The sequence below is a fragment of the Pseudorasbora parva genome, chromosome 3 (assembly GCF_024679245.1).
Source record: "Pseudorasbora parva isolate DD20220531a chromosome 3, ASM2467924v1, whole genome shotgun sequence".
NCBI classification, from domain to species: domain Eukaryota; kingdom Metazoa; phylum Chordata; class Actinopteri; order Cypriniformes; family Gobionidae; genus Pseudorasbora; species Pseudorasbora parva.
Genome location: NC_090174.1, coordinates 42,727,930 through 42,748,655, shown reverse-complemented (window position 1 = coordinate 42,748,655; position 20,726 = coordinate 42,727,930). Strand labels below are relative to the sequence as shown.

The following is a 20,726-nucleotide window of genomic DNA, read 5'->3' as shown; positions in this document are numbered from 1 at the left end:
GAATTGAGAGACTGTAATTTTTGAATACTTATATCTCCTAAATGCAAATTTTGTCATAGTTTTGGAACATGCCAGCTTATTCATAACTTTAAGGCTAACACAGTCATACTAAAAGCTAAACAACTTAAATTTTGATTTCAGTGGGCCTTTAAGGAGGACAGCGCTAATATGTGCTGTATTTCTTAATTTGCGCCGATGTGTGACAGCAGGTGCCAGGACGTGTGTGTGAGCTGTGCTTCAGCCATTCACTAAACATTGGAAGTAGAAGAGTTAAATACGCGCAGCGCATGGCAAAGAAAGCAAAGGAAATCTGCGTGCATGATGCGGCGCGGCGCAGGATATGCTCGAGCCAGACTCTGACCTGAAGCGCACACAAACGCCTTTCACGGATTCAGGCAAAATGCGATCACGATTCAGTTCTCTTGTGGATTATTGTTTGGGTTTGAATGGTCAAAAAAATGCATGGTCTGGCGAGTATTCAGGTAAACACCTGTCTTTAGTGAATGTGTACAGTTGAGGTAATGAGATCCGTGCAGGTCTTAAGCCAGACCTATTCTTCTGTGATTAATCAAACAACAATTAAAAATAGAAAACCACTACATGCTTGGCTAAATAACTAAAATATATGTATCAGTGTATAGTTAAATTATAGAGTGAAGACTAAGCAGTTTTATTTAATTCATATCATTTAATTTCTTTCTTGACTTACTGTTAAATAGACCTAATGTAGCTGAAAAATAAAGCACAGTTATTGTCATATTGTTTGTAATTTGCATTTTTTGCTTATTTTAAAAAACAAAGATACAATTAAAAATCTATATTATAATTATAAAATTACATTTAAAAAAAAAAATGAAATTACTCATATCATGAAATAAAATTTTGGTCATCCCAACCTGTTCAGAAGTCAAAGGTTAGTGAATGATAACATGATTGATAATGTGATCTCTGTAAGGATGTTCTTGCAGTTATTCTAGCAATAAGAGGAGGGAATAATCAAAAATCAAGGCAGGAACATGCTAGCCAAGTTCATTTTTAGCAAAAAATAAATAAAACAATGAACAATAAGTTATGTTGTCATATAAGTCAATTACTTGTACTGTTTTTTTTAATTTATTAATTTTTTACCGTGGTATCGATTTAGTATCGGTATCGAGATATTTTAGTCTGGTATCGTATCGAAGTCATAATTTTGGTATCGTGACAAGACAATCCCAGGTTACTTCATTTTACCATGCCATTTAGTCTATATCTCTAATTTGTGTTGTGCACTCAACGTAAAATGCCATAATAGCGGTGACTGTGTAGGAAAACAATAGTGTGGATCAAGCGGGTCTCGATGACCTCTACCACTGTTTTAAGCTCTCAGTCTCTAAAGGAAAAGCCTCTAGGTCAGGGTTTGCTGAATGTGAATCGTCTCTAAAGAGAGTCAGTCTTTTCTTTTTCAAAAGCCTGGTGATCTCTGAATCATGTGTACCGTATCAATTTGCACGTACTAGTAATCTATGTCCTGATTCCCCTTCACTACAGAGAGGTTACCTCCATTAATACTGTCAGATTGTAACATGCTACGCTAATCAGGATTATCGCCCAGAAAGCTGTAATTTGATTATCTAATATTGAGTCAGTCACAGTGGTTTAGCGTCACAGATGACTCAACCCAGGATGTACAATCTAATCAATGATGCTGTTGCTTGAAGGTTGTCTTGCGCTGCATTGGTTCCTATGATTTAGGGTAGCATCACCTTGTGTACAAAACAGAGATGTTCTATAATTAGGATCGGGTAAATGGGTAAACAGTATTATATAGTTTCTAGACTATACTTCTGCTTGTTTTGCCTCCTGTAACCTAGCAACTTTCTTTGTTCCACTTAGCAGATTCCCAACAAGGGGTATGTATACCTTAGAGGGTACTTCAGCAGATCTAGGAGGTATTTACAGTGAATTTCAGTTTGTGTATTGGTATACCTATAAAACAGAATTGTCACTTGTAACATTAAAGCTGTTTAAAGTTTTAAATAATTAGTTCAGGATCTCAGGATTTTTTTGTATTGTAGCATTGTGTAAAACATGTTAATGCATCCTTGCTTAAAGGGGGGGTGAAACACTCAGTTTCAGTCAGTGTCATGTCAATCTTGAGTACCTATAGAGTAGCATTGCATCCTGCATATCTCCGAAAAGTTTTTATTTTTTTAATAATTATATAAGAAAGATGCGCTGTTCCGAGTCTTTCCGAAAAAAGCCGAGCGGGTGGGGGCGTGTCGTGTGAGCGGAGCTAAATAATGACGTGTGCAGCAGCGCGCTGTGTGTTGAGTCGAGCGTCATCCCTAACAGCGGAAAAAAACTTTATTCAAAATAAAAATATGGCTTTTAATCAGATACAGCCATACATCTATGATCCGGAATCAGACCCAGAGGCTGCAGTTGAACAGGAGCAGCAGCAAAAACGACTAGAGCAGGACGTCTGTATGTGGTAAGTTACAAGTTATACACTAACTATATAATATGCTTAGCGGCTTGTGTTATTTACATATTTATACTTGAATTATATCGTCGTATTTTTGTCTTTGAAGGTGTACATGTGGGAAGTGCAGTTGTGCACGTGTGTTTGTGTGTTTACGCGTGGTTTGTGTAGACAGTAAGCGGACTAAAAGCAGTCTCACTCACCCTTCTAACGTTGGGACTGCTCCATCCTTCAGCATTAGGCGATTGGGAAAATTCGGCGTCGAGCTGGGCCTTGTTTATGAAACAGTCGGCACCGAAATGCAGCGAACAGATATAAACATTCGCGCAACTCAGTTGCTGATCCGGAAAAGCAAATTACATCCACTGTTGCCTTAACGCGGGGTTTTTGGCGAATCTGTGCAGGACTGTCTTGGTCTGGCAACCAAAAACCCACTTTTTTGGTGACATTGTTATGTGCTATGTGTAATTGTCACCTGTCCAGCATCCTACAAGCCCCGCTTTGATGGGCGTAGGCTGTTGCTTTCGCTCTCTCCCTCTCTCTCTCTCACGCGCTTCCGGTAGAATTGTCCGTAAGGCCCATACAAGGAAATTCCGCCCCCATTAACGTCAATGGGGACGCATGATCTCAAAAAACTTGCCGAAACTTATGACTAACCGGAAGTAGTATTTTTGACAAAGAAATACTCCCATCAAACGTCCACCTTAACTTTTGAAACTTTGTCTATGTTTAGTATGGGATTCCATGTCTTTAACAGTGTAAAAAGATCAGTATGCATGAAACAGCATTTCACCCCCCCTTTAAAGGTGCACTATGTAGCATTTTTGCAGTAAAATATCCCAAAACCACTAGGCCAGTGTTATATATTTTGTTCAGTTGAGCACTTACAATATCCCAAATGTTTCCAACTATTTGTAAATTGTGAGAAAATTGCTATTTTAACCAATGACCCGGGCCTGACAATTTCGTCACAAAACTGCGCTACCCTCGGTTTTATTCTGCAGAAGCGTTTTTCTCTTAGCAGTGTGAACATGTCACAGCAGTGCCGAGTAAACGCACAGAGATACGTCATGACATAATTTTAAACACATTTAACTGTATCTAAAATGACAAACAGAGCTGCTTTACCTTGTGACCGGAAAAAGCGGAAGTGCACGCGCCTGGCGACTGTGTCCCGTCCCGTCATAATAAAAGTCCCGGTACTCGCGAGCCGTGTGTTTGTATAACAATCACTCCAGCGGCCGTGCTCAGCCCCACAACACTCAGTCCTGCTCTGCTTTACGCTACAGTAATGTTAATAACCGCATCCATAAACATGATTTCTGCCTGAGTCCTATTTTCCACCGGCTGTGAGGTGAAGACCACATGTGCCAAGATACTGCGCTCACACTTGGCGTCATCAAACTACGTCTTTGTTTAGACTAGGTGCCCTCCAGTCCTCCCAAATGTCAATTTATAGTCCATCTTAATAGACCAAAATGTACATTGAGACACTGCATTGTGTCTGTTTTCTTACGCTTTCTATGTTTTTAAAACCAAGAATGCATCTTGAATGTCAAGAATGCCAAAACCATCCTAATAATTATGCAGGGTTTTCATGACCGATTGTTCACCATGTTGCTCAGGTAACCAACTGACTGCTTGATTTGAAAATATGTAGTTTCACATATTCCTATCCCTAATTTCAAGTTTGATGTTGATGATGGTACTGGAACCTTATTGATGGGGTATGTGGATAAAAAGATTGAGAAAACACTGACATACTGTAGGCTACAACTGTAATGTCATATCATTACCGCTGACCTCTTGAGCGTATTTTACCGACAGAGGATACAATTTGGCACAAAAAACTCTATCATTAGCCCTCTAGCTCTATGATTCACCCCATTCAGGTCAGTTGCATTAATCCAGCTTAAAAACAGAAATGCATTTAAGATTAATGAGGGTTTCTGCGTCAGTACCCAGAAGAAGTGTGCAATTATTGCAAAGTTCATTACAGTTCAAAACCAACCTGCCTCCCATCACACATGGTTGGCGGGAATAAACGCCTCTTTTTGGAACCATTTTATCTTCATCGTGTTAACCTCTGACCTTGCATTTACAACTAGCAGCTTTGAAATCCCTTTGAGAGAAAACAGGCCGGAAGTCTGTGTCAGTTTATTTATATAAGGCCATGATGACTTTGATTTCGCTAAAATTGATCCACTTAGCTCTAATATTTTATCTTTGAAACAGATGGAACCTGCCAGAGATGTTAAAAGTCACAGCGCAGTCTGAAAATTTAAGCTATAATCATTTTGATAATACTCAGAACTACTTGTAAATTTAGTTTCTGCTAGTATTGTATTGAGCTATTAGAGACACAGTAAAACCTACAGCTGACAAGCTTTATTCCGTTTTGAATCATCTAAAGCTCCTACCTTTGACAGTTTAGCAGTGGCATAGTGAACATTTCTTATTTTTTGATGACGTGGATGTAAAAAATATGATTATTTGTTGATCATGTGTGATGACCTGCTGCCTTCAAACTAACATGAACCATAGGCCAAACACTGAACTTTAGGACTCTATGTGCATATGTAAAAGTTTAAGAAAGTGAAAGTGTGTGAGTGCAATGCAATTCATGACATAAATAATTAGTTTGAAATACACTATACTTGACCTTTATAGGTGTGGTGTGCCATTATTTTAATGTTAAAATATTGCTGTTCTCAACCCATTTTACTTCCACAATTTGAGTACCTCTCAAAAGGTTGGAGTCAGTAAAGGTTTTTTTTTTTTTTTTTTGGTAGTAGTATAAGTTATACTTATATTTAGCATAGCAAGGTTGAATGAAATTGATCCAAAGTGACAATAAAGTCTTCTACATTATTAAAGCTGCAGTCCGTAGTTTTTCCTCTTTGTCGCCATCTCTGTTTGAAAACTGCAATTGCAGTTATTCGCAGAATTATCAACGCTACGCGAGTAGTGCCCTGGTCGGCACAGCGCGGAGGAATCAAATGTGCATCTGTCAGGAGAAGCGCTGTCAGTCACCCGGTGTGGATACTGTCATTCACAATCACAGACTTTACTTGAAAGTATGACCGACATAAGAATGTCATCTGAACAAGTGAGTAGCTCATCCTCTTTTGTTCTGACCAACTAAGGAGAAAAAAGCATTGCAATACATCGCGATGATTAATCTAACGATCGTTTATCATATCACGTCAAACTGCAAATTATACTTTTCCAAACTGTTAATGTTATCAGGATTGTGTGACTACATTTAATGTGTATTAGGGCTACCTGTAGTATAGTTTCCATTTCTGTGGAGTCTAATTTCTAATCGTCATATTATACCAACACATTAATGTGGAGTAGAGGTGAAGCTCCCTCTCATAGCAAACACAAAATAACTGATGTTACCATAATGCAAACAGCAAAATGAGAAAGGCACAACAAAGAAAACTCCTGAACTGCATTAAGCGACCAGGTGTGCTACTGTTACGTAGCCTAATTTAACCTGTTCAGCAGAAAAAAAGCTGAAAAAACCCTTCAAAACACGGAGTTCACGCCACCTTTAATTATCCTTGTTTTCGCATTGTCCGGGTGAAGTCTCTTTTTTTTCACTCCGAAGTCCGAAAGACTTGCATTTTACAACGGATGAATCTCCAGTTGTCACATATGATTGTCGTTTGAACCTTTTTGGTTCCGCCATTAAATTGATAAGTTTAATTATATTAAGTGGTGTGAGAAAAGGCTATCTCCACTTCCAACATCCTCACATGCGATAGCCTGCTAACCGGGACACCTTCTTTATGTGTACAGATGTGATGTAATGACGCAAACATATGCTTGAATTTCCCGTGGAAATCCACCAGTACCACTGGAATTAAAAATATTATTACAAGCTTACTGCTGTAAATCAAGCTAGGGTAAGCAGATAGTTTTGAACACTGGCTGGTTATTTACTTGCTCAAAAAAAATTTTGGGATAATTTTTAACCCAAAAAAGTTACAGACTGCAGCTCTAACAAAAAATATGTTTTAAACAAATGCTGTGCTTTTAAAGTTTCTATTCATTAAAGTGAATGGAAAATCATAGTTTACAAAAAATATTAAGCAATGTTTTCAGCATTGGTAATAAAAAAATATGCCTTGGGCACCAAATCAGCATATAGACCTATTGTGTTTGCAAACAGTGATGACATTTTTTTGTTGGCGGAGCCTACCAGGTTGCAGAAAAGGACAGTTCTGCAGTAGCAATCTGTGGAAGCCACGGAATAAAAGAATAAAAGTTCATTTCAAATTTCACAATTGTGACTTTTTTCTCGCAAATCCAAGTTTATATCTCACAAATCTCAAAAGGATAAACAGAATGAGATAATCTTTTTTTTTTTTCTTTAAAATTGTGTTTATATCCTAGCAATTCTGACCCCTTTTTCCCCCTCAGAATTGTGATGTCTGAAATGGGAGATATAAATACGCAAATGCAAGAAAGAGTCAGTAATTGTGAGATAAAAATGTTATAGGCTATGTTTAAAAGTTTTCCATGTAAAATGTTATAGGTTAAAATATTAACTCTATGTATGTCACCTATGCATATTTGAATATTATGTAGATTTACTGTTTACATCAAATCCATGCTTTAATAGTGGACTAACCATTGCAGGTTTCATCAGTCCAGTCTGTGACTTGCGACATTTAAATGTCTGCTTTAGCTTCAAAGGGTGTATTCAACGACATAATTCTATAAAAATGAAGGCCGTATTTTTTGCTTTCAAGTTCTGACATACAAAGGCACAACAAAGCATTTTTCTCTTATTCTGTGGATTTTGCCTATTTTCCTCCAGTTGTTAAGCTAGTTTTTTTTTCATATTTGGAACAATTTGAGGGTGAGTAAATAATGACAGCATTTTCATTTTTGGGTGAACTATCCCTTTAATGTTTTTACTGTATTTTTGAACAAATAAATATGCAAAAGTTTCTTTTAAAAACATTTTAAAAATCGTTTAATGAAACGGGAAATAAGATAATCAAACTTTAATGAAATAAGATATTTAGTGATAAAAAATGTAGGGCGGGAGTCGAGACTGGATTTTATCCAGAAGGAATTTGAACGTTCATAACCCTAATTTTTGTCACTCTCCATATCTGTCACATACAGAAAGAGTTTGCTTGTCTGTCTACATCACTGCCTTCTGCACTCCTCTTGATCCACCCTTGACTTCTTTTCAGCTGTTCTTTTGTCCAGTCATCTTTTTTGCCATTTTTCTGTTTGAGTGAGAATGAATATCTCTCCATTTGGGCTGACAAAGAGGGTGATAACCTTGCCCAAGGTCTGGCGTAATTGACATTGTCAAGCCAGTAAGTTGTTTTCAGATGGAGAGGAGTTTTTCTGCTTTGCAAGCTGTCTCCAGTACTGAGCACATATTCCTGGGGTGCATCAACCATTGCAGATCAATCTGCAAAGCCCTCAGGATATTGCATCACGTTTTGTCTCTCTGGTTTCTTTCTTCTCTGTCAGCCGTCGGGTCCCACAGGCTGGAAGTGCAGTGGACGTGTGACTCTCCTTGCTGTTGTTAAGCAGTTAGTGCAAGTTTTACCTTCTCTGTAAGCATGGTCAAGAAGGCAGAAAAAGAAACCTGTGCACACTGAAAATTTGTTTCAACTTCTTGGTTGAATGCATGGATCTTTTTACTCATGTTTTTCTATGTCCTGACAGTTTACATTCACTCAACCAACTGTGTTTGGTTAATTGATCAATGAAGTGAGTTTGACAGAACAGTCAGAGTTGAGAGAGTTTTGAGCAAGTGCGGCTTCATCACTGAAAGTTTGACATTCATTAATCTTCTTTTTCCATTTTTATGCTTTGCTTCATGTGACGTATTCTGCATTGTCTTTGCAAATTCAAAGACAATGTTATTTAGCTGGATAACTTGATTCGTGATGGCCTTGACAATTAAGATGTGTTCAAGCTACAAACAGTTGCATCATATGTTCTGCCTAATATGCCATCATTTTCCTAGCCTGACAAGCCAGACCCACATCAAGATGTTTGGTCTGGAAACTCACCACAGACAGGGCTCAATCCGAGGGGCGGGATAAACGGTTGTCTTTCAAACTCCCTCTGCACGCGATAGGATAGTGCTACACCAACCAGAGCAACGAAGGTGAAACAGAGCTTGTTGATAGATTAAACGTTCACCGAACACATCTTCCCTTTTTAAGAATGACTTCAGTGCCGTTCTTTGTTCTTTTCTCAGAGAAAAGCTTAAAGGGGGGGTGAAACACTCAGTTTCAGTCAATCTCATGTCAATTTTGAGTACCTATAGAGTAGTATTGCATCCTTCATATCTCCGAAAAGTCTTTAGTTTTATTATATTTATTAAAGAAATATAGGCTGTACCGAGTCTTTCCGGAAAAAACGAGCGGCTGGAGGCGTATCGTGTGGGCGGAGCTAAAGAATGGCGAGCGCACAAAGCGGTGACGTCCTCAAGCGTTGAGAAGCCCATGGCTATCAACCTCAGCTAATATATATATGATCCAGGATCATTCGGAGGCTGAAATAAATTGAACAGGAGAAACAGCAACAGCAGGACGTCCGTCTCTGTGGTATGTACTGTATTTAGTGGCCGGTCAACATTTGTGTGTGTTTACTCGCAGTTTATGAGGACATGATTCGGTTTATGGACTATTGTATGCGACTAAACTTTAGCAGTAGCAAGCAAAACGGTTTTGCACGTCAGACTAGTGTAACGTTATACATAGAACAACAATGGAGTAACCGTTAGCGCATTTGAATGACGAAGCACGCGATTGTGTCGTTTACTGATGTTTACTCACGCGATGATAGCCAACAGCACAGACATTTGAAGCAGTTTTACTCACCGGCTGCTTCCAAAGCAGGACCGAACCTTTATCGCTGGGGCCGCTCCGTCAAAAACACACTTGTTTGGTATGATTTGGTGGACTCCTGTGACAGTGGAGATCCACTTTGCGATGCGACTGAAGTGTGATGTTGTGATGCTTCCCGTCATTTCTGCGTTCAAATCGGTTCAAAGCAGCGCTGCCTTCCCGGAATGCTGTGCTGAAGCGTTGAAGTCGCTTGATGTCACCCATAGGAATAAAGTGGAGCGCGGCGCGGAGTGTTTATGGGCGTGCATTTCCTCTCTCGCTCTAGTCACACGCGCGCGCACACCCTTCAGGGAGAAGAGCCCGTATGGCCCATACAAGGACCTTTCGCTCTGTTCATGTCAAGCCGACCCATACTCGAAAAAAAACTCTCCGAAACTTGTGAGAAACCGGAAGGAGTATTTTTGACACAGAAATACTCCATCAAACGTCCAACATTAGTTTTTGAAACTTTGTCTATGTTTAGGATGGGAATCAAAGTCTTTAACAGTGTAAAAAGCTCAGTATGCATAAAACAGCATTTCACCCGCTAGGGTGCGTCTAGATTTCTAGGCTATCATTTTCCAGCAAAAGTTTATGAATTTCTAGACTTACATTAGAGCTGTAATATTAGGAGTGTATTGAACACTGTATTGATGATAACTATCTGTTTGACAGTCCAATTGACAATCAGGTTGGCCACTAAGGCGCATCTGTGTCATCCTTGTTTTATCAAGTTTACTTTTTTTTAAATTCATTTTAAAATTATTTCTAATTTAGTACAAATATGTAAAATAAATATGAATTGAATTGGATATATATATATATATACAGTCTTGTTCAAAATAATAGCAGTACAATGTGACTAACCAGAATAATCAAGGTTTTTAGTATATTTTTTATTGCTACGTGGCAAACAAGTTACCAGTAGGTTCAGTAGATTGTCAGAAAACAAACAAGACCCAGCATTCATGATATGCACGCTCTTAAGGCTGTGCAATTGGGCAATTAGTTGAAAGGGGTGTGTTCAAAAAAATAGCAGTGTCTACCTTTGACTGTACAAACTCAAAACTATTTTGTACAAAAAAAAAAAATTTTCTGGGATTTAGCAATCCTGTGAATCACTAAAGTAATATTTAGTTGTATGACCACAGTTTTTTTAAACTGCTTGACATCTGTGTGGCATGGAGTCAACCAACCTGTGGCACCTCTCAGCTGTTATTCCACTCCATGATTCTTTAACAACATTCCACAATTCATTCACATTTCTTGGTTTTGCTTCAGAAACAGCATTTTTGATATCACCCCACAAGTTCTCAATTGGATTAAGGTCTGGAGATTGGGCTGGCCACTCCATAACATTAATTTTGTTGGTTTGGAACCAAGACTTTGCCCGTTTACTAGTGTGTTTTGGGTCATTGTCTTGTTGAAACAACCATTTCAAGGGCATGTCCTCTTCAGCATAGGGCCTCTTCAAGTATTTTAACATATGCAAACTGATCCATGATCCCTGGTATGCGATAAATAGGCCCAACACCATAGTAGGAGAAACATGCCCATATCATGATGCTTGCACCTCCATGCTTCACTGTCTTCACTGTGTACTGTGGCTTGAATTCAGAGTTTGGGGGTCGTCTCACAAACTGCCTGTGGCCCTTGGACCCAAAAAGAACAATTTTACTCTCATCAGTCCACAAAATGTTCCTCCATTTCTCTTTAGGCCAGTTGATGTGTTCTTTGGCAAATTGTAACCTCTTCTGCACATGCCTTTTTTTTAACAGAGGGACTTTGCGGGGGATTCTTGAAAATAGATTAGCTTCACACAGACGTCTTCTAACTGTCACAGTACTTACAGGTAACTCCAGACTGTCTTTGATCATCCTGGAGGTGATCATTGGCTGAGCCTTTGCCATTCTGGTTATTCTTATATCCATTTTGATGGTTGTCTTCCGTTTTCTTCCATGTCTCTCTGGTTTTGCTCTCCATTTTAAGGCATTGGAGATCATTTTAGCTGAACAGCCTATCATTCTGAACAATGTCTTGAACGACCTATTTTCCTCAGCTTTCAAATGCATGTTCAACAAGTGTTGGCTTCATCCTTAAATAGGGGCCACCTGATTCACACCTGTTTCTTCACAAAATTGATGACCTCAGTGATTGAATGCTACACTGCTATTTTTTTGAATACACCCCTTTCAACTAATTCAACTAATTGCCCAATTGCACAGCCTTAAGAGCGTGCATATCATGAATGCTGGGTCTCATTTGTTTTCTGAGAATCTACTGAACCTACTGGTAACTTGTTTGCCACGTAGCAATAAAAAAATATACGAAAAACCTTGATTATTCTGGTTAGTCACATTGTACTGCTATTATTTTGAACAAGACTGTATATATTTGTATATATTTTCACAGCCTCCTGACATATTATAGACCCCAAATTTCATCAACACTCTAAGATATAAATGAATATTCCATTACACTGGATATTAATTACATAGAGGCTGAGCAAGGACAATAAAGCCACACACAGCAGCTTTCAGCATTACAGCTGAGCCTTCTCTGGGCCTTAGGTGTGTAGCTGGCACAGCAGTCAGCGCTCTCCTGGGATCAGCACGAGATAAACACATTTAGGTGCACATGTGACCTCTGAGCCCATTCAACAGTGCCAGCCTCCTTTTCTCCCCCTCTAACAGAAGATCTGACCGAAAATCAGCCCTTTATTGGTTAACACAATGCTCATTACTCATGGGTAGCACATTACAAAGCACAGCATGATATTTATGAGACTATATGGCTGTTTCTAAAGGTGGTCTGTTATAGAGTTGTGTTTTATTTTAGAAATGATATGTTATTAGTATGATTGTATAGTAAGGATACTATGAAAGAGATAATGTGATGTCACCTTCATCTTTTTTATGTAGGCTTATTCTGGCTGCTAACAGAGATGAGGTCTACAACAGACCGTCCAAGACTGCAGACTTCTGGGGCAGCAACAGTGAGATCCTCAGCGGTAAAGATCATTCTTATTATCCAAATATTAGAGAAATATTTAATATCCAAAGTCCAGCTTCATCTCATCAATATTTGAGACTTTGTAGACTTTGCTGTGTCACTGAGGAATTCAGATGTTGGTTTCAAATTCAACAAAGTTTGTCTGAACTCTAATTGAAAAAAGTATTAGAGTTACTACATTTTAGGATGAAAAAGGGTATCTTGCTTAGAGTCAGCCCTTTTTCATATAGATAGACGTTTGACTGGTGTGGTTTAGTTCATGTCGCAAGCTATTCTGGTAAATAATGTTGGCATGTTACATTACCAAGCACAAATTGTTTTGAGTTTGTTTTGTGCCATTTAGGGGCACATAGTATTTGTCATAGTTGAGTAGATTAGCTTTGTTGGCTTGTTTATCTTTTTATTATTTTATTTTAGCTTTAATACTTTGAATATTTTGAACTAATCAGCTGACCAGTTGGTGTGGTTTATCTAGATGTTTTTATTTTAGATTTTTGAACCATTTTTGAACTCATGAGGCAGATCTTGCACTATTTAGACTTATTTAAAGGCTAACTTTTATTTAATTCTGCTTGTGGCTATCTACTATGTGTTTTACATTTCAAAGATTTGATGCCACCAGAAAATGGCAGAATCCAATTTCTCAAACTACCTCATGGTGGTTTAAACCGCATCATCCAGTGAGTGATTGTTATATGTCAGAACATTCAGTATAGAGAGAAATATTGAAGATTAATTTCCTGAGGAAACAGAATTATTTAGAAGATAAGCCGCTGGCATCCACTGCTTGAGTCTCTTGCATCACGCCTTAGTAGTCGGAATTCAGTCATGATCAAGCATGCATGATTACCTTTTCCTTTCTTAATGTCACATTGATTAAGTGTCCATTGTCAGGATTCAACTGGCCACCCTCAAGGAGTAAGAATTGTTCAATTGACTGATGACCCACGGTCTGTAAAACAATACATCTCAGAACAGAAATCATTCATTCCCCTATAGCTGCAGAAGATCATGGAGTTTTTTCCTGTCCACGTTCCCCACTTCAATCTTATGGTTAGACAGAACTGGATGGCCTTTAATTGATGGGTGCTTTTATGACAGTGGTAGAAATACATTTTGCTGCTAAGGAAAAAGCCCTTATCTGTCTGGAGGGGTGAAGTGGTGTGGATGGGCAGTGATTGAGTTTTCGGGTGATAGCAAGGCCAGGTATTTTTGAGAAGACTTTTGGGGTTATTGTCTTATGAATTGCAGCTAGTAGTTACCAAATATAAATCAGCATGTGGTATTTTAATAATAATTTAGTATGAAGCCATGATAGCCATCTAGCACTGTTGAATTTCTGAAAATTTCTCTCTTTTTTTTTTCAAAACACTAGCCTGCTCTAGACAGACAGATCAGTGTGCTTGGGCCTATAAATTTCTGTTTTCTTTCAGTATCAAGATTAAAAATATTATTCTGTACCTTCAGTCTAGGTCATTCTCACATTCCTGAGCTGTTTGTTACATCTAAATCTGATCTCCTGCTGGTTTTATTATTATTGCCTGCAGACAAGATTTAATGCCACTTTGACATTAAATAACAATGTGACTTTTTGTTTTCTGTCTTTAGGTCTGGACATGGAAGAGGGGAAGGAAGGAGGTTCATGGCTAGGAATTAGCAAACGAGGAAAACTTGCAGCACTGACCAATTACCTGGAAGCACGGCAAAATCCAGATGCCCATGGGAGAGGTAGTGCAGCTCTTTAACCCATTTGTTTTAATGTACTGCTATTACTGAGCAGTGACTAGGCACACTTAAACAATCTATTACTCTGAAAAATTACTCTCAGTAGTAAAATGATTCACCTTTAAAAAGTACTCATCATCGTTCTCTTCAAATAAGCAGGTATGCAGAGATTATTTTTATATATTTTTATATAAAAAGAGCTCAAGTAGATCTCAAAGTCTCTCAAAAAGTTTTGTTATGTGCAAAATATATCATGACATTCTAAACAGGGAGTCGTATGATGGCAGGATCCAGTTTGCAACCAGCACCTCTGTACATGGACGCCTCCAAAAACATTTTTTTTTTCAGTTTAAACCTGAAACAAAGAATGGAAGTGCTGAGAAAGTAAAACAGCCTAAAGGGGCTTGTAAAGCATACTTTTCCACAAATAAAAAATAAATTAGATTTTCAAATCAGCAAAAGAAATAATAACAGTAACTAGATTTTTACATTTTTCTCAAGAAAATGTGAGTGGTGCTTGCCTCTGCAAAACATGCACAATGCTAGAAATGGCCACACTCATCACAATTTCCTATAGTAGTCCTACAATATCTCTAACATTCTAGATATGGCATGGACAGCAAATTTTGTCCATCTCATCAAAGGTGTTGCTATACATTGCTAAAGCCTTTTTATTTTTTGTTAGCTTGTGATAATTAGGGTATTTCTGGGTAGTTGTTATGACATTGCAAAGTGGTTTCTAGATGTTTCTTCCTTTGAAGTAAATAATGGTCACTTCACTGTTCAATTAAAGCTGTGTTATTTGAGGTATCATTCATAAGAAGTTTAGAACAAACTTCTATCCCAGAGCAATTCTTGTCTTTGCAAGAACCACTAATAATAATTATAATATTGTACAAAGAAATGAAAAGAAGTTCTGTCCACAGTAGCACTGTTCTGGCCACCAGAGTACTTTGATGTTTGAGATATGTTTCTTCTGATCAGTTGAGATTAAAATGACCCCAGTTTCAACACATTCACCCATATTTTCATTTTTCAGTGCTCCAAGATTAACCTTATTCTAATTATATCGTTTTTATCTGTAACATTATTGCTGGACATTCTTATCACCCACATTGCTGAAGAAGTTAATCTGACTATTAAGTAGGGTCGCCTAAATTGTGTGATTCTTAATTATTGTTGATATGTTTACATAAACACACGCATATGGGTGGTAAGGCCGGAGACGCGAGCAGCTGTTCAATGCAGATCTCTGCTTAGGTGAACTAGACTCCTCACTGTCATCACTCTAATGTCTGTTTAGGTTCTTCAAGGCCTCTTTATTGGCTGACACCTCTCTAGGACTACCATCAAAAGCATGTCAAACACACCCCACCCCTCTGTTCCCAAGCTATGTCACTAAATATAATGCATACAACTCAGCTGTTATTTGGATGGTTGTACACAACAGCTGTGTGTGTAAGAGCTAAAGTAATACGGCTCAGTACATGTTGTTAAACAAGTTGTATTAATTTACATTTTACATTAAATCATTTAGCAGATGCTTTTATCCAAAGCAACTCTTACAAATGAGGAGAACAACTGAAGCAATTAGGGCAACAATGGGGCAACAATAGTTTTTTTGTTTGTTTGTTTTTTCACTCTGTATTTATTGATTTTGTTGTAAGAAAAAAAAAAATAATAATAATAATAATTCAGAATATACAATTATACAGTTAAAGAATATACTTTCCCCACTCCCCCCTTAACCTACTAAACATTAACAAACACACACACATATATATATATATATATATATATATATATATATATATATATATATATATATATATATATATATATATATATATATATATATATATAGATATATATATATAGATATATATAGATATAGATATATATATATAGATATATATAGATATAGATATATATAGATACAAATGTGTATGTACACAGAAAAAATAAATAAATAAAATAACTTATTTGGATAGCTTGTATGAAATTAAGAAGAAGAAGAAGAAGAAGAAGAGAATTTTTTTTTTTTTAATATGTAGAACTCAAAAAAACAACAGTCATCACGTTTACTTTATCTACATGTTAATAAATTGTATAAAAGGGGACCATATCTTTTTAAAGACGTCTGCTTTACCTGTAGTTGTATATGTTAATTTTTCAAAAGCAAGATTATAGGTCATCTCTTTTGTCCACTGTGAAAGACCAGGCCTTTGAATGTTTTTCCACCCTAATGCAATTACACGTTTGGCCTGTAATAAGCTAAAATCTATAAGCGTATGTATATTTGCATTAACAGAGCCGTTTCCAGGATATATATGTAACAAACATAGTTTAGGGTCCAAAGGGATATTCTCTCCAGTCATTTCAGAAATCACATCCAAAACCTCCTTCCAGAACACCTGTAACTCTTTACACTGCCACATACAATGAAACGATGTACCAGTTTCATCATTACATTTTATATAATTGTCTGGTATGTTAGAATTGATTCTATGGAGTTTAACTGGGGTAATATATGTCCTAAAAATCCATTTATATTGTAGTAATCTACATCTAGTATTGATGGATTGGGTTTGAGCTAAGAGGCAGGAGTGCTCCCATTCCTCCACAGTGATCTCCACCTGGAGATCTCTTTTCCATGCTGATAGGTATGACTGGGAGCTCTCCTTTGATCCAGACAATAATGTCTTATAAAACATAGAAAGTATTCCTCTATCATTCATATGATTTAGTGCAATTTTTTCTAAAGTAGAGAGTTGGGGTTCTGAATGTGTTTTAATTTAGGAATATATGTAACTCCTAATTTGAAGATATTTAAAGGAATGATTTTGCGGAATTGTATACTTTGTGACCATTTGTTTGTTTTTTAATAAATAAATAAAAAGAATAGAAAATAAATATATTAGAATAGAATAGTAAGTGCTAGTATTATTAACAGGGGTGAAGTGTTGACAGTTTCTTGAGAATGACTAAAGACTTGACTGCTGGGGTGAGTTAGGTCATTCCACCAGCAGGGAACAGTCCAGGTAAAGGTCCGTGGAAATAATTTGTGCTTCTTTTGGAATGGCACCACAAGGCACCATTCACTTGCAGAGTGAGGGCAGTAGTGAAGTAGTGAGTTTAGTGAGCCAGTAGTTGTTCTGTAGGAAAACATCAGTACCTTGAATGTGATGCGAGCAGCTTTTGGCAACCAGTGCAAATTGATGAAGAGAGATGTGAGACGTGCGTTCTCTTCGCCTCGTTAAAGACCACTCTTGCTGCTACATTCTGGATCAGTTGAAGAGGTTTGACAGTACATGCTGGAAGGCCTGCCAAGAAAGCCCTGCCAAGGAATAAAAAAAGCAAAAAAGCAAGTGACGTGACATGACGTGTGGCCAAGTATGGGAACCCATACTTGCGGCTCTTTGGCAACAGTTGAGGGTTCGGTGCCTTGCTCAATGGTCTCACCTCAGTTGTATTGAGCATGGAAGGCTGGTTATTCACTCCCCCCACGACAATTCCTGCTGGACCTGACACTCGAGACTCAAATGGGTTACAAGTCAGACTCTCATTAGGCCACAACTGTGTAGCACAGTGTGATAGGAAGGCCCTAATCTTCCTAATTTTGTACTGTATAAGGCAAATCTGCAGGGTTGTTCTAGCAATGTGGTCTATAAAGTTTAACTGAACATCAATCACAACTCTGAGGATCCTGGCTGCCCCTGAAGAATTTATGAATGGCAAACCTAGCTGAATGGAGAAGCTTTGATGCAGTGTTGGGTTGGCTAAGATCACAAGCAGTTCTGTCTTTGTAAGGCTGAGTTGAAGGTGGTGGTCCTTCATCCAGTCCAAAATGTATGTCCGGCTGGCTGAGATGCGAGCAGCTACCATCAGATGATCTGGCTGGAATGAGAGGTAGAGTTGTGTGTCATCAGCGTAGAGGTGTTTGGAAAAGCCATGTTTCCGAATGACTGATCTTAGAGATGTCATAAAGATGGAGAAGAGAAGTGGTCCAAGCCCTGAGGCCTGAGACACCCCAGTAGATAGATGTTGCTACTTAGGCACCTCACCTCTTCAAGACACCCTGAAGGACCTATCTGAGAGGTAAAACTTGAACCACCGGAGTGTGGTTCCTGAAATGGCCATCATGAGGATCTGTTGGTTAACCATGTTAAAAGCAACATACAGATCCGACAAGATGAGTGCTGATGATTTGGAAGTGGCTCTTTCTAGTCTCAAAGCTTAAAATGCCAAAAATGAGTTACCAATAACTCTCGGTTGAGTGTCCAGACTGGTAGTTTTCCAAGAGGTTCCTCTGTTTAAAAAAGAAGAGACAACAGAATGTGAGCAAAATTGAGCGGTGTGACATGTTTGCTGTTAAGATGTTTTTGTCAGTTTGTGGAGTGGAGAATTGGCCACTGGTGTTTCATTTATGAAGAATGTGGCAAAGTCATTAGCTGTTAGAGTTGAGGAAGGAGGGGTTGAAAAATGTGCAAGAATCAAAAGTATTGTTCATTTAACTGTGGTAGAATGTTGTTTTAGCAGTGGAGACATTTGCAGAGAAGGAAGAGTGAAGGGACCGATACAAAGTAAGATCAGTGCTACTTCTACTCATCTGTGTTTAGAACGATGCTCGGGGAGAACATCAGATAGCCAGGGGGTGGTGCAAGCTGGCCTGGATGACGGGCAAAAGTTGTCTAAACAAGCTTTTAGAGTGGAACAAAGAGCATCAGTAGCACTGTTAATATATAATGATGAGAAGAACTGATTATGAGGAAATGAGTAGGCAGGAGGATGAGAGTGAGCATAGGGAGTAGGAATTTTAATAATTAGTTCTCAAACCTGCCTTAAACATTTTATGCACATAAGTGGACAAAATAAAATTACCTTTACAAGCAGTTCTCAACTGATTTCTTGTCACAGTCCATACTTGTATTATTTATTATGCTTGTCTTCATTTATCATTTTTACTCAGGTTCCCTGGTGTCCAACTATTTGACGGATAACCTGGACAGTTTTGGGTACCTTCGTAAAGTGTCTTCAGAAGCTCATTTATATAATGGCTTCAATCTCCTCACTGCCGACTTCAGGTAAGTTGTGGAAGGCAAATCTCTAGTTTTTTTTCCCATATACATAACCCTGTTTAATGGTGAAAATGTTGACTGATTCTTAAATAGTTTACTGTTAACGATTTCCCTAAAGTTTTGTTTTGTTTTTCTGAGCTGAACTTGTTATATTTGTTAAGGTTTTGGTGGAAAATGCACATTAATTGTAATTCAAAAAAGAGAATTTAAATGAGATATTTCATGATATAATCGTATTCATAGTTAAATCAAAACACAGTGCTGTCAAATAAAACCTGAATTGCCTTTGTTCCTTCTGTTGTAATGGAAAAAAAACATGATAATGGATGCATTCTTACACTCTTTCAGTTAAATCCAATTAAATCATGTACTTCTCAGCTGTCAGTTCACTAATTAAAACTACTTGTCACTAATTATAACCACTGTGCTGACATCACACATCAAGCCTGTTTAGAAATATCTCTAAAATCTTGAAGTAGTGCCTCTCTTTAATGATCTCACTTTCTTTTTAATTTGTTATGAGGATGACATGACAGTGGTGATACTGTCTAATCTCTGGAGTCCTTGAAAGGGACAGAAGGCTCTGGTGCCACCACCTGCTCTCCATATACCGAAGCTTAAGAAATCTATTTAGAATGTAGTCCGAGCAGATGGCGTGTTTCCAGCAGCGTGACTTTCTCAGAGCATAGTAATTTGAGCCGATTTAAGAAGATGAGGTTTCATGATTCCACATATGTAAGTTCAAAAATGATGACGGTTATTGAAATAATTCATGTCTTTTTGTGCAATACCATATTGATGGTTCAGTGTAGTAGAGGATGCCTATTCTTATTTTACATTAGCAAACTTGTAGCCTGAGGATACATTCACATTGACAGTGACACAAGCAACAGCAATAAGAGTGAACACAATGGAGCTCACGCATACATCTCCTGATGGACACTACAGCCAAATAGAATGTGCTCAGCGAATTGCCTACCTTCAACGATTTGATTTGCGCTGATACGCTGCCGTGAATAAATAGATTTAGCTAGATATAGTGGTGTGTACTTAAAACAGTGAACTCTGCGATTTGTTTTTCTTTTATCCTTAATTTAATCAAGTCCTACCTTTATCTAATGTTAATGCTCTATATTTTTTGGGGCGGTAAATAATGGCAAACACCAGTAAATTTACGAGCACAAACCTTTAAAAATCACCTTGCGTGAATACTCATTTAAATACTCTCCTCCCATAAATTTTGCACCTGAAAGGGAAAGTCCTACAAATACATATGCAATAAGGTCAACCGCAAAAATAACTGTCACTACACGCCTTTAGTAAATCCTGAGAGTATTTTTTTTTAATGCCAAAAGAGGGTTTGTGCTGGCCAGTGATTTGTACTCGAGACTCGGTCTCGGACTCGGTCTCGAGACCATATTTTAATGGTCTCGGTCTCGTCATGGACTCGGAATTGACTCGTACTCGAACATGTTAGGACTCGGACTTATTTCCGAGTCCACTGGAGTCCCATTCAATATATTTATGATTATTACTCTGTTAATATTTCTAGTTAATATTTGATGTTTGACA

General features: G+C 37.9%; 1 protein-coding gene across 2 annotated transcripts in view; it reads left to right on the top strand.

Moving 5' to 3' along the window:
- The window catches only part of tango2 (transport and golgi organization 2 homolog (Drosophila)), a 34,492-nt gene that overhangs the window by 2,975 nt on the left and 10,791 nt on the right, over positions 1-20,726 (top strand). For both annotated transcript variants that reach the window (XM_067438961.1, XM_067438960.1), the window contains exons 3-5: positions 12,261-12,349; positions 13,960-14,079; positions 19,046-19,160. In XM_067438961.1, coding sequence (XP_067295062.1) covers positions 12,261-12,349; positions 13,960-14,079; positions 19,046-19,160 — 324 coding nt within the window. The remainder of the gene's footprint in view (positions 1-12,260; positions 12,350-13,959; positions 14,080-19,045; positions 19,161-20,726) is intronic.